The 13,613-nt window shown below is 39.4% G+C and overlaps 1 protein-coding gene across 1 annotated transcript; it reads left to right on the plus strand.

Annotated features, from left to right (window-relative positions):
- Window positions 1-308: 308 nt before the first annotated feature.
- On the plus strand, window positions 309-7,958 carry LOC124777391 (clumping factor B-like). The gene is made up of 3 exons (XM_047252782.1): window positions 309-430; window positions 4,782-5,018; window positions 7,575-7,958. The coding sequence occupies exons 1-3, from the start codon at window positions 383-385 to the stop codon at window positions 7,767-7,769; spliced, it is 480 nt and encodes a 159-aa protein (XP_047108738.1). The 5' UTR covers window positions 309-382; the 3' UTR covers window positions 7,770-7,958.
- Window positions 7,959-13,613: the final 5,655 nt, after the last annotated feature.

The following is a 13,613-nucleotide window of genomic DNA, read 5'->3' on the forward strand; positions in this document are numbered from 1 at the left end:
TCAACAAGCGACATGCCGCCAACTAGTGTCAAAAACGAATTCCTTTCAAGTACCCCCGTTTCCGACGCCTTAATCATCAAAAGTGAACTAATTGGTTCCGTCTAGAAGCCTCGCTCATGACGTGTGTTATTTCGTAAGGCATGATCAGTGAAAAATTACCTTTCTGAGACACATGTCGTCGCATGACAAAGAAACACCAGTTATTTTTTGGCAGAATACGTCCACCTGAGTAATCAGAAACACAAGGACCGCTGTTTGCAGATGACGAATGTAAGACACCTGTGAAAATTGCCAACATGTGCGGCTACAGACGGTGCCTGCCCTTTAAATACCCCGCGATTATTAGCGTAAGGCAGTTGCGTCGAGTCGTCGATTAAACAAAATGACTTCCAAACTGGTGATTGTCATCGCTCTGGCCGTAGTGGCTCAGGTAAATCCTAAACTACTAGTTCATTCTGTGGTCAAATGAGTGACAAAATTATTGTGCATAACCTGATGCATCTGAATATGTAACCAGTTAAAAGAGATTAGTAACTACACTAAAGCATTTTATCTGTTTCGTGGAAAGACAAAGCCACAAATCTTACTGCGTTATTTTCTAATGGAACCGGGCCACATAATCATAATCTTCTGTATCATTACTACATTGGACATCGTTCTTACTATAATTTAACTGCTTTTCTGCAACTATTTTACCATCGCTGGCAGGACACTATTAGTAATCGTTTTTCCCCTGTAATATCTCTACCCATTCGAAAATCCGAATCACTTTTTTGTTTTGTAGTAAATTTTTGCTGTTTCCTACAGTCTTCATTTCGTATTTGGTTCCATGGTCTCTTCACTTCTACATGGATAGTACAGTACAGATATCAACTCTGTAAGATATGAATGATAGTTCAATACTATCTTTTCCTCCGTTCACCAAATTCATTAGAACACGAAGCTGCAGAACCTAATAATAATTAAATATAAAATAGAACAATCAATAGGGATAGTAAATTATCCTTTAATTTATTCTGTATTAAACTCTTAAAAATTGCAGCTCATCCAGTGTCTTACAGTAAAAAATATTCCTTCTCCTGTTAAAGTGCTGTTCCAAGAAAAGACAATAGACAAATTCTTGGTTTTCGGGTGTCATATTTATGAAAAATCGTAAGGCAGACCTGATAACGTATTTAGATTCAGCTACTTTTGCCATAAGAACAGTCGTCTACTTGGCACCAATAAGTTAACACTTTTACATATTTTCATAAACTCCTGTTTGCGGGATAAGGTATTGCGTAAATCTCGCTTATGCAAAGAACATGCACTACACGACAGAAAGGAATTAAAATTGTGTGCTGGCATCACACATGTACATTATCAGGCATCAACTGAAGGAATTAGAATTAATAAACACAACATCTCAATACGTTAATTCGTTGATAAATCCATTTCAGTTAGAAAATAATAGTGATATTCATAAATACAACACCAGAAGGAAGAAGATCTACACTTCCCTCTAGTGACTCTAATTTTGGCACAGAAAATAGGGAATATACAGCTATAAAGCTGCTTGAAAATCTACCCATGAAAATTAAAAGTCTGACATACAGCATAAGTTTTCTTAAATGTAGATGAAAATAGTTTGTCCTTGCTTTTCCATCTATAGAACAGAGATATTCTTTGATAGAAATAAGTAGTCAAGTAAAAACCTCTAAACGGTCGAGTACGTAGCCATATGGTATGTGGTATGTGGTATGTGGAAATTGGCTATAACTAACCAATCTTCTAATTTACCTGTAGACGTTTACCTCGTCGATCACTATTATGAAATAGTGTCCATTGCAATCTGTCATCTTTGTCTTCGCTCTGAGATTATAACGTCACTTCGTGCTGTTTGACCGTAATTATATTTTAAATCCTAAACTTCCACTTTTTCACTTCTCCTAAACACAAATCTTCGAGGTTGTTGGATAAACCGCACATTTGCTTTCCGGAACTAAGTTATGCTGTTTTTTCCTCCTTACATAACATAGTTGTTATTCTTCATATTAATGTTTCTGTGCTTTGCTTGTAAAGATTTTAGACATCTGGTTCTAGCAATTATAATCTGATTCACTTTTCTTTGGTATTAGGACCAGCCAAAAATTTTCTCATTTCTTCATGCATATACAGTTTAAAAATAGGGAAATGTAACTAGCCGATTCGTTGTGTTCAGAACTCCTGTTTTGGTTGCTGTTTTGTTGTTGTTATTAAGGCAACCTGTTTTTGACCCAGGTGTCTCTTCAAGTTTCAGAAGTTTTTAGGTACCTTACTGCACTGGTTAAATTTCTATTTGGATCTTTCCCCAAATTTCGTCTTGTGAACATTTTGTATTGCATTGTACTGAAATATTTTAACTTACCACTAATTACACAATTGCATTTATATGTGGTATGTTAGGTTTCACTTTTCTTGCCAATAACTGTTCTACTGTAGGTCATCTTAATCATGTTGAATGCCCACTATGTAGTGGTTGTTTGTCCACTTTTTCATCTGTGTGCACTGCGTATTTGTCATATATCCTGAGATTAATGATCTGTTCTTCGAAACTATTCTTGATTTTATTTGTGCTACTTGAATGTTACTCCCTTTTCTCGAGTCATGTTTAATTTCTATGTAATCCTGTTGATGTTTTATAAGGCAGAGTTCCGAAACGCTGCTGTAACCTCGAAACAAAAGAAAGCGCCAATTTGGGAACTAGAGAGGTGAAAAATGCTGCCGCTCCGAAAACTTACATCTTAGACTGTCTGCAGTGTTATTTCTCAGTGGCTGGACTATCACGCTTTGTTGCCACACTACGTGCACAACAGAAACAGGAAAGGCGCTGGAGCGATAGTGAAATATAGATTCTATACCGTATTTTCACTTAAGAAACTTTAAGCTTGTTGGAATGAAGACAATCTGCTCGGCTCTGCTTTACGAGTAAGAATTAGGGTTTAGTTTATGCGTGCAACTAGTTTCCAGTTGTGTGCATAGTTATCTAATTTTTATTTGTCGCCTACTTATGTCAAAAGCAGCCATTCTGAAATCAGAAGAAGAAGTAATAGGTGTATACACTTACTACTGGCTTTTGAAACTCTTTAACTAGAATTTCTCACAATTAATCAGCGTCAATATTACAGAGTACCCGTTCAGGTTTTCCTGTATCTCTGTGCGGCACTCCCGTGATTCAAACAAGCTTGGTGACAATCCGTACGCGAAATATGTACGGGGAATATGTCCTGTTGGTGCTATGTGGTAAGGGGCGCAGACACGTAAGCGGTGTTCTAAAAAGGAACGCACGAGGGGTTTACAATCAGTCTCCTTCTCCAGTAACCAGCCAATAGACTGAAGTCCGCCACGTGCCTCGTCAACAAGTGAGACTGTGGCATCACTCCATCATATATCTCAGCAAATTGTTACACACGAGTATCTGTATGAGCTGACTGATTATTGTTACGCCTCGTAGATGGTGGTAATTGGACACTAAGCTCTCTCTCTCTCTCTTTTTGTGAAGCGCATATATTTGTATTTCTGAATATTTGAAACAATTTGTCAGTCCTTACACCACTTTAAAATCTTATCAAGATTTGTCTGCATAATGGTGCCGTTTGTCACATACTACTTCATCATAGGTAACAGAGTCATCTGTAAAAAGTCTGAAATTACTGTTAATTTCATTTACGAGCTCACTAATATACAGCAACAACAAAAAGGATCCCAGCAAACTTACCTTGGCCACGCCTGAGTTTATTTCTACTTCGGTGAATGACTCTCCATTCAAGATAGAATATTGCGTCTTCTCTATCACCAAATCCTCAATACAGTCACAAACTTTGTTTGTTGATCCATATAACAGTACTTTTGTTAAGAACTCTTGGTGTAGTACCGAGCCGAATACTTTACAGAATCCAAGAAACACTCCATCCAACTGATTGTTTTGATCCATGGCTTACAGGATGAAACCTGAGGGAACTTCAAGTTGTGTTTCCCAAGATCGATGTTTTAGGAATCCCTGTTTATTAGCACGGAGGCGGCCATTCTCTTAGAAATAACTCATTGTGTTTGAATTTGGAATATGTTATAAGATTTGACAACAAATTGACTTCAATGAGACTGGACGATATCTTAGAGAATTAGTTCTGCTATACTTCTTGTAGAGGGGTGTGAGATTCGCTTTCTTCCAGTCAGTGGAAACAGTTTTTTGTTTTTTTTTTTTTTTGTTTTGTGCTTTGGCGTATAACGGTTGTGACAGGAGCTTATTCAGCTGAAAATTCTATACAGACCGTCATCCTGCAATCCTTACGCATTTTCCTCTGGAGTTTCATAATATATTACTGAACTGCTTCATACTAATGTTATTTTTGCGAGTTGGTGTTTTACGTCACGAAAGACACTGTTTAGAAACAAAAAATGGCATAGCTCTTAATTGATGGCAAAATCTGAGTCGTTAGGTTATATTCGTCTCCAAATTTCCTCAGACATTCCCATTCCTTGGAGATTTTTCAGTAATCCGAAGAGGGCTCAAAAAGTCTAAGAACGAAGAAATCTGAAGACGAATACCATGTGGCCTGACGACACAGATTTTAGCACCAGACGTCGGCCCCGAAAACCTGCAGTCTTATATCACTTATACTCCTAGGACTAATAACCTCATATTTATTCCTAAAAGAACATTTTTTTGAGATTTGTTAGGTTAATACTCAGTTTCTCATGCTCATACAAAAGTGAACGGAGATGCGATAATGATGACAAGCTACTCCCTTTTTCTATTCAAGATATCGGCGACACCCTTGTTTTTTAACGTGATCCAAGATGCCGTCGAGCACATAAAAGACGAAGCCCAAGAAATTGCCAACAACATCAACCAGGGCATACAAGACGCAAAAGACGAAGCCCAAGAAATTGCCAACAACATCAACCAGGGCATACAAGATGCAATTAATCAGGTCAGCAACAGCAGCAGCGAAGCCGCAGCCAACGCCACCGCTTCTGCTGACGACAGCAGCTCTGCAGTGAGTAGACACTTCTCATATCTGCCTCTTAGCACATAAGAAAATATTCCACACGTTGCTTACATACAGTATATATTCTTTATAAGCGAATTTTGCGCATTGTAATTAGCTGGTCTATTCGGTCGATTTACCAAAGTACTTATGGCCACTAATGCCACAATAACGAGTTTTCTGTAACGAAATGACAAATAACCACAGGCTCCACGGTAGCTGTTAGTTCTTTGGCTGAGAGATAGCTTTCCAGCAGTAGAACGATATTTATTCCACATCTACTTAAACCCTCTGCAAACCGATGTTAAAGCTTGACAAACTATACTTAGCATTGTACCATATACCCAGGGTTTCTTCCCATTCCAGTCGCGTATGGAGTACGAGAAGCACGACTGCTTAACGGCCTCTGTGCATACTACAATCAATCTAACCATGTCTTCGTGGTCCCGTTGGCAGTAGTGCCTATCGGTTTCATCTCTAGGTTTTTCGGTTGATATTGGACCTTGCAATTTCGTAAAAGGAATTTTGCGAGATAATCGACAATTCAGGTGTTCCAATAATTTAGTGACGCGCTCCTGTAATTCAAACAAACCTGTAGCTATTTTATATTTGAATGGTGTACGGTTAAAAAAACATCATTTCTGGTTTGATCTATTACTACAAGCAATACATTTGTAACAATTGTCACACGAATGAACAAACAAATTAATAATTTTAATAATTAATCTTACTTAATTATTTTTTATACATCCCGACTTGTTATTTTTTAATATTAGGCATTTAATTTGTCGATCATTGTCAAGTCGGTCAGGCTTCTCTTTGATCTCATGAGGAACTCTGAATAAAATACTTGTAACATGAAAGGAACATCAGCTGTTGGTGAACGAGAGCGACAGGCGACATAGGAACAATCTGGTTATACCTGGTAGTTTTGAAAAGTATAATTATTTATTAAACGTAATATGTACTGTCAAACGCTGTATGCGGAATTTTTCCTGACGCACAGTTCATTATCCTTAATTAGCAAAACATTGGAGTCACCGTCTTATAGCAGTAGGTCCTAACTATTGACGGATGCTGTGTTGCGTTACGATGTGACTGAGGTGCAACTAACACGAAAACGAACCTGAAGATACCAAATTGCCATCCGAAACTAGTTACATACAATTACCGACACAGTTTGACATTTTCAGTAAATGTAACATAGGCATTGAATCGCAGTTTAAAATTCTTTGATGTTCACAAACTTGCACTCAACAGTCATCAGGAGAGAAGTATCAGGACTCTTCTGGAGTTTTTTTGCCGCATGCTAGAACAGTTTCAGTAGCTTCATGATACGATGCTACCCAGTACGAATACCGTTGAAGTATTCTGACATCAAGTGTTGACACAGTACGTGAATGGAGAATGCGTTTGGTAGACTGCTCCTATAGAAATACTGTGAGTTGCTAGTTCACTTCCACTTGACTTTCCGTTATTATAATGCAGTGGTACTTGTAATTGGTAAACAGACCACGAGACTACTGAGACTGTTGTGGTAAGTTCCAAAGCACTCCGAAATATCCCAGGCACTTATCACTATTCAAAGCGGTAGTGAAAAGTTAAATAATTTTAACGTGCAGCTGAACTGGTGGTTTACATATTCCATAAAATATGAACCCGTGTTGTAGCACCAGTACGTGAGATATGCATAAAATTACTCTACAGATGTTGTGAGTATTCTGTTTGAAAGAGTTGGGGCTGCTCAATGTGTAACGTTCCTCTCCTTACGTTACGGGAGACCTCACTTCCTCTGCTCCTAGCGATCTCGTCTGTCAGGACAGAAAGGAAACCACATGGAAGGCAAATCCCGAAACGGGCTCATACAGTTCTGCAAAGCCGTTTTGGTTGCAAATGCGCTGTCCAAGGACAGTGCACTCGCATCAAAAGTGGTTTAAGACGGGATGTACTCTATTGCCCCTCCTGTTCAATCTAAACATTGAAGAAGCAGTGAAAGAAATAAAAGAAAGATTTAACAATGGGAAAGAGTAGCTAAGTTTCTGAGATATGGTGCTACAGAAGGATGTTAAAAATTAAGTGGACCGACAAGAAATTAGAGGTTGCTCCAAGAACTGCAAAAGAAAGGAACATGTAGAAAACACTGACAGGGTGGTATGAGATGTTTAAACAGATCGGGGAATAGCTTTCATGTATTAAATTGAGCTGTAGAGGGTGAAAACATTATGGGAACATGGAGATTGTAATAAATCTAACAAACATTTGAGGACGTGAGGTGCAAGTGTTGCACTGAGATGAAGATGTTGGCACAAAGAGGAATCTATAAACTGTCGAATCTAACGAGTCAGAAGACTAAGGAGTTCAAGGAAAAAATACTACGCCATTTTGTGAATGAGCTGTAATTTTATATAGAGATTAATTTGTGAACACTATACTGAACCATCATGAAATGGTGGGGAATAAGTTGTATTATTTAGAAGCAGTATGATAATTTGTAATAATGAAATTGATTTTCTTGTAAGATATACATGTGATTGTGACATTTGCAGTCATTGTGGCGTGTTACAGGCATCGGCAGACAGTGAGACCGAGGAAGACACATCTGGCTCCGCATCTGACTCTGCATCTGACTCCACATCCGACTCCGCATCCGACGCCACATCTGACTCCTCATCCGACTCCACATCTGACTCCTCATCCGACTCCACATCTGACTCCGCATCTGACTCCACATCCGACTCCAGCTCCTCCAGCTCCTCATAAGGAGATGGGCTGGTGATTGAAAATGAGATTGCGAGCTCCTGAGGCTGAGGCAGTTCACAGGAGATCTGAACCTGTGTTCATGGCGTTACTCCGAAATTTCCCATTATAGCTGTTAATAACACGACTTTGGTAATTAAATTCCTGACAATAACAGTGCCAAATCTTAAAAATAAACATCTTTGACTCTCATGTGCAGTATTGTTATTGTCCATATTGTAACTATCCCCCATTAACCTTCTGTATGGTGTCGCTGCAGTTTTATTAAGGAAACTTTAGTCTATATACTGACACTTCTTGCATGGGACATAATGTTTTACGTATTTTAAGGTCGCAGTTGTCACGAGCTCTTGTTGCGACAGGGCTGGGGAAGTAAATCGGCCGGTCTTTTTCAAGAAAACCATTCCAAGAAGCTGAACAACATTTGAAACATCTCTATATTACTCTTCAAGTTGTTCTCTACTGTACTTCACTCAGGTAAAAATACAAACTTTGCTAATTTTTCAAAAATGTCCCAACCATAGAGACCTATCAATGAGAAGTAGATATTGTGTCTGATATCGACCTTTGAGACGAACATGGCATAAAACTGTAGCTATCTTGTGATAAGATGTGCTGTTGCTGACCAGTCGAACTTAAGAGAAACCAGAGACAAAGCTCATATAAAGGCTGAACGATAGCAACTGCGTGCACCTCAGAAAGGTGTTCTTGCCTCTCCAAAGCGATGTGTGCTATCATGCTCAAAAGCACCTGAACGACCTGATTTGCATGCAGCCCAAAGGTCCTCTAATCATTTTCGGTACAGTCGTTTCACTATATAAAATGGTTACCACAAGTGATCACTAGAGAACATTGCTTAGTATGGCAATAAATTCAGACGTAAGCCAATAACACAATACTAAAAATATCAGGGAACACCTTATTTGAGGTGAGACATTCCTTAACAATAGTAAATACAAATTTATTACATTCAGAAAGAGTTCTAAAATGTGACCTCTCCCGTTATTATCTAATGATTGTAAATCTAGCACATAAATATTCCTTAATTATTACTCAAAAGTATTTCTGTTTGCAAATAAGTGATGTTTCAAGAATCTCTGAACTCGAAATATTCTTGCTCTCTAAAGAGTTTTCCAACCACCCTTTAACCGTCGTTCGCTTGGTAAGTGAGCTTGTATAAACTGGTTAATGAACTAACCAATTAGAAAAAACTTGATGAACAGTGTCAATTGCTCTATGGAAACCACACATCAACAATGTTTGTGCACATCCTGAGTGTTAGGGGCATGAGTGCAGATACTTTTATTGGTGACTGAGGACACTGTACTGAGTAATATTACATCGAAATTTACTTCATTTGCAGACTAATAATGAGAGCTATTAGGAGTAGTATGTTTTTACGTTGGATAGTATCTCCAAGTACATGTGGCAAGAGCAAGCCATTAATGTTACCTTGCCCCTCAGCAGCAGGTCAGGCGTTGAATTGTGGGTGTGTAAATGCAAAAGATTTAGCCTACACTGACAGGCATACTCTACTTCCTGGTGCAGTCAGAACCATGCAGAAAACATTATACAATAAATAATTTGACATGTTTGCGGTAAGACTGTTAGATACAAAGAAAAACAACTAACACACTGAAATGGGTACATATCAAGATACCAATGTTCATAACATTTGCACTTATATTTCTAACACTTTGTATATACAGTTCGAAACCCACCTATTGCCGTTTGTATTTAACACAAAGTGGAGTAAAAATGAAAGCGATTCATGAGAAGCTAGTTGTACATATGTTCGAACATTAAATGACATGACGAACTCATTTGTTCTGCATATGAGTTCAAAGCAAGCGTCTACAAATACAGCTACATCCATACTCCGCAAGCCATCTGACGGTGTGTGGCGGAGGCAATGATATAAGGAAGCAAAGTTATCATGCCTGATCGAGACTCGAACAATGCACTGATCGTCATTTCTGCCTAGCCATAAAGAGAAGTGGCGTACCTCATTCTTAGCCATTATGAGTAGCAGATCTGAATTTAAAACTTTTTGACAAAAATTTTTGTACAGGAGCATGACTCCTATTCAGCAACCATGTTAAATATTGTTTCATTGACAAGCAAACAACTTGAAACGATGCGACACGTACTTTTGTGTTGGGTGGGGATTCTAACCCAGCACCTGAGTGGATTGATAATTAAGCACAATCAATTGCTAGATATCGAATTTTATCAGCAGTAGCGACCTGTTTGAACGTGAAATGACGAGACGCATGAGTAATTATTGCCCTCCTGTGACTGGAATCAGGCACCTGTCGCCACTGTTTCCTAGCTACAAATGGATATAAATACAGGTTTCTTTCACCTGTAGTGAGACATGCTTGTGTTTCTTCTAGAATTCAGTGCTGACTGATCATTCGTGGTACACGAACAGAAGTTGGCATGTTTGTACTTGAAACGATGTTTCGAAAAATTGCGTGTCCGACTAGCAGTAGAAATCGTCACATACACTATGTGATCAAAAGTATTAGCACACCCACAAAAATATACGTCTTTCATATTAGGTGCATTGTGCTGCCACCTACTGCCAGGTACTCTATATGAACGACCTCAGTGGTCATTAAACATCGAGAGAGAGCAGAATGGGGCGCTCCGCGGAACTCACGGGCTTCGAACGTGGTCAGGTGTCACATGTGTCATACGTCTGCAGGCGAGATTTCCACACTCCTAAACATCCCTAAGTCCACTGTTTCCGATGCGATAGTGAAGTGGAAACGTGAAGGGACACGTACAGCACAAAACCGTACAAACCGATCTCGTCTGTTGAAGAGGTTCGTAATGTGTAATAGGCGGACATCTGTCCAGACCATCACACAAGAATCCAAGCTGCGTCAGGATCCACTGCAAGTACTGTGACAGTTAGGCGGCAGGTGAGAAAACGCATTTCATGGTCGAGTGGCTGCTCGTAAGCCACACATCACGCCGGTAAATGCCAAACGACGCCTTGCTTGGTGTAAGGAGCGTAAACATTGGACGATTGAACAGTGGAAAAACGTTGTGTGGAGTGACGAATTACGGTACACAATGTGGCGATCCGATGGCAGGGTGTGGGTATGGCGAATGCCCGGTGAACGTCATCTGCCAGCGTATGTAGTGCCAACAGTAAAATTCGGAGGCGCAAGTGTTATGGTGTGCTAGTGTTTTTCATAGAGGGGGCTTGCACCCCATGTTGTTTTGCGTGGTTCGTGGCACTATCGCAGCACAGGCCTACATTGATGTTTTAAGCAACTTCTTGCTTCCCACTGCTGAAGAGCAATTCGGGGATAGCGACTGCATCTTTCAACACGATCGAGTACCTGTTCACAATGCACGGCCTGTGCTGGAGTGGTTACATGACAATAACTTCCCTGTAATGGGCTCGCCTGCACAGAGTCCTGACCTAAATCTTATAAGTCATTTTCAGGTGGTGCCCGGATACTTTTGATCACGTAGTGTACCAAAATTGTTGAGAACGAATGAAGGCATAGAAAAAATCAAAATTATCTTCCACAAGCTTATGCCAGAGTTTGAAGAGACATGTTGAAAATTTTTGTGGCGGTAGAGGATTAGAACCTAGACACATGCCTTACAGGGAGTCCTTGAGGTATTTGGAATACTGAGCAAGCAACGAACTGATGGAATTACATTGTCTTGAAGGGTTCAAATCTCGCAAAAGGAAAGATCAGAGTTCGAGTGCACAACTAATGCGTTCAACATCTGAAGTTCAAATAAATATGAATAACTTCCCTATGACTTTACGTGACATTTGGTTCTTTAACCAAAATAAAACTAGTAGTCTAATGTAGGTTACTGTTGACAACTTTCTACATGCCACCACTTCCGTCCCTGTCGTGGGAGAACCAAACTTGCGAAGGAACATCACGTTTAATGTGAAACTGGAACCACGATACAGCCCTATGTTCTTCAGTTGGCGTAACCAGTGGTGAACAGAGTCTGTCGGCACCTATTAAAAACCGTCGCCTGAAGGGGAAATGGAACGCAGGATCCAGGTATACCAACCTAACATCACTCCGCCAGACCACTGCTCTCCGTTTGTGCCTGGCCCGTGATTTCGTTGTAAGACAGGGGCGCAACACTGAATGAGAATTCTGACTTCTGACGCCCTGGAATGGAATACATGATGTCCAGTACATTAATTTCCTTATTCTGTCCAACTGGCATTAAGCAGCTACCTCGGCTATCCGATGAGTACAAACGACTTGCTTACGTAATCACTGAAACAAAGTCACATAACGGCCATCTACAGAAACTGCCAGCACCCTAGGCTGCGGAAGTTTCCGTAGAAAGGGTATCCTTTCACTCTTTTTTCTTCATTTTCATATTCTTCACGTAATGTGCTTGATGAGAAAAGATCGCCACACCCTTGCCTACATCATATGAGACGAAATGCTTTTAAAAATATAAAGAGAAGAATGTGCTAAATTTCTGATTTTTGCGTTTATACTACGCCACATATATCTCTAGGCATTTTTTTCTTTAGATTGCCATTATCTCTGAGTACTTTATTTCTGATTCCAAAGTAATAACAATTTTCTTGTATAAGTATGCTGCTTTGCCAAATACAATAGGGTTTCTTTCTTCCTTGGGGAAAATAGACATTCGACTATTAATAAACTTAGCTTCTCTGAAGTAAGCTGTAGCGTTCAAAATGTATAGCCCTCTTTTCAACTGCGATAGTTATATTCGTCTTGCGCTAAAATATATTTGCTAATCTAGATTGAAATTACCTTCTTTTCGGTAAAAATGTCACATTCTTTAAGCATCTCTTCCCCGTGTGACAGTTAATATTAGCTTCTTCATTGGGATCTGTGTTTATTAATTAATAAATAACAGAGATTTTCTTCGTTATGTTACTTAGAACGATCACATTAATACAAACACTCCTAATCATTGGCACTTTAAGATTTCTATTGTTAAGCGAAGTTTCTTCATCCAGTTATTTGGGGTTATTGATGTCCTGCATATGCACTTGGAGGCGAAATACTTCATTTGGCTCAAAAAATGGCTCTGAGCACTATGGGACTTAACATCTGAGGTCATCAGTCCCCTCTTCATTTGGTTCTTGGGCTTTCGAGATGAGAAGAAGTGATTGCTAGGAAGTTTTTAAAACATTTTTGTACAAGTAAGTCTTTGATTTTGTTCTCTGATATGCAGCTTCTATTATTCTAAAGATGTTGTACATTATTTATCAAGCAATACACGCAGTCCCCCAATAGCCAGGTATAGTTATTGTTTTTGGATTTGGGAAACAGTTTCAAATCCGGTTGTAGTACGTGATTTATATTATTCGTATGTTCTGCCGTTCTGTTTATTACAGCGTTCTTTTCGGGTCCTATTCCACATTTCTGTTTGCTTGCTGCATGTGAGTTAGTACTCTAAACGGTCCACAATTTGACACCCTAAACGTCTGAGCGTGGTTCTCAGATTTATTACGTGTAGTTTTTCTCCAGTCGACGTGAAGTCGCTTACTGCTACTTACCAGATGAAGCTAATTTTTATTCAGCGTATCGAGTTATTGATGTTTTGCCAGATATTTGTCTAATTATTTGGGGGGATGCCTTTTGCCAATTAGCTATTCTGCTGCACTATCTGCTCGTTGTAAACGTCACGCAGCGCAAAATAAAAGCTGAGTTACTGAACCCGATTCTTCCGTAATTTAGTAAAACACAGAACGTCTGTGTGCAGCAGCATTTTATTGGCAGCTCAGATGATTTACTTCATTTTCTAGTAATAGTAACACCTCGGACAAACAATTCCAAGAAAGAGCTTCTGGCTGCCTGTCCTCAT

The sequence above is a fragment of the Schistocerca piceifrons genome, chromosome 2, assembly GCF_021461385.2.
Source record: "Schistocerca piceifrons isolate TAMUIC-IGC-003096 chromosome 2, iqSchPice1.1, whole genome shotgun sequence".
NCBI classification, from domain to species: Eukaryota; Metazoa; Arthropoda; class Insecta; order Orthoptera; family Acrididae; genus Schistocerca; species Schistocerca piceifrons.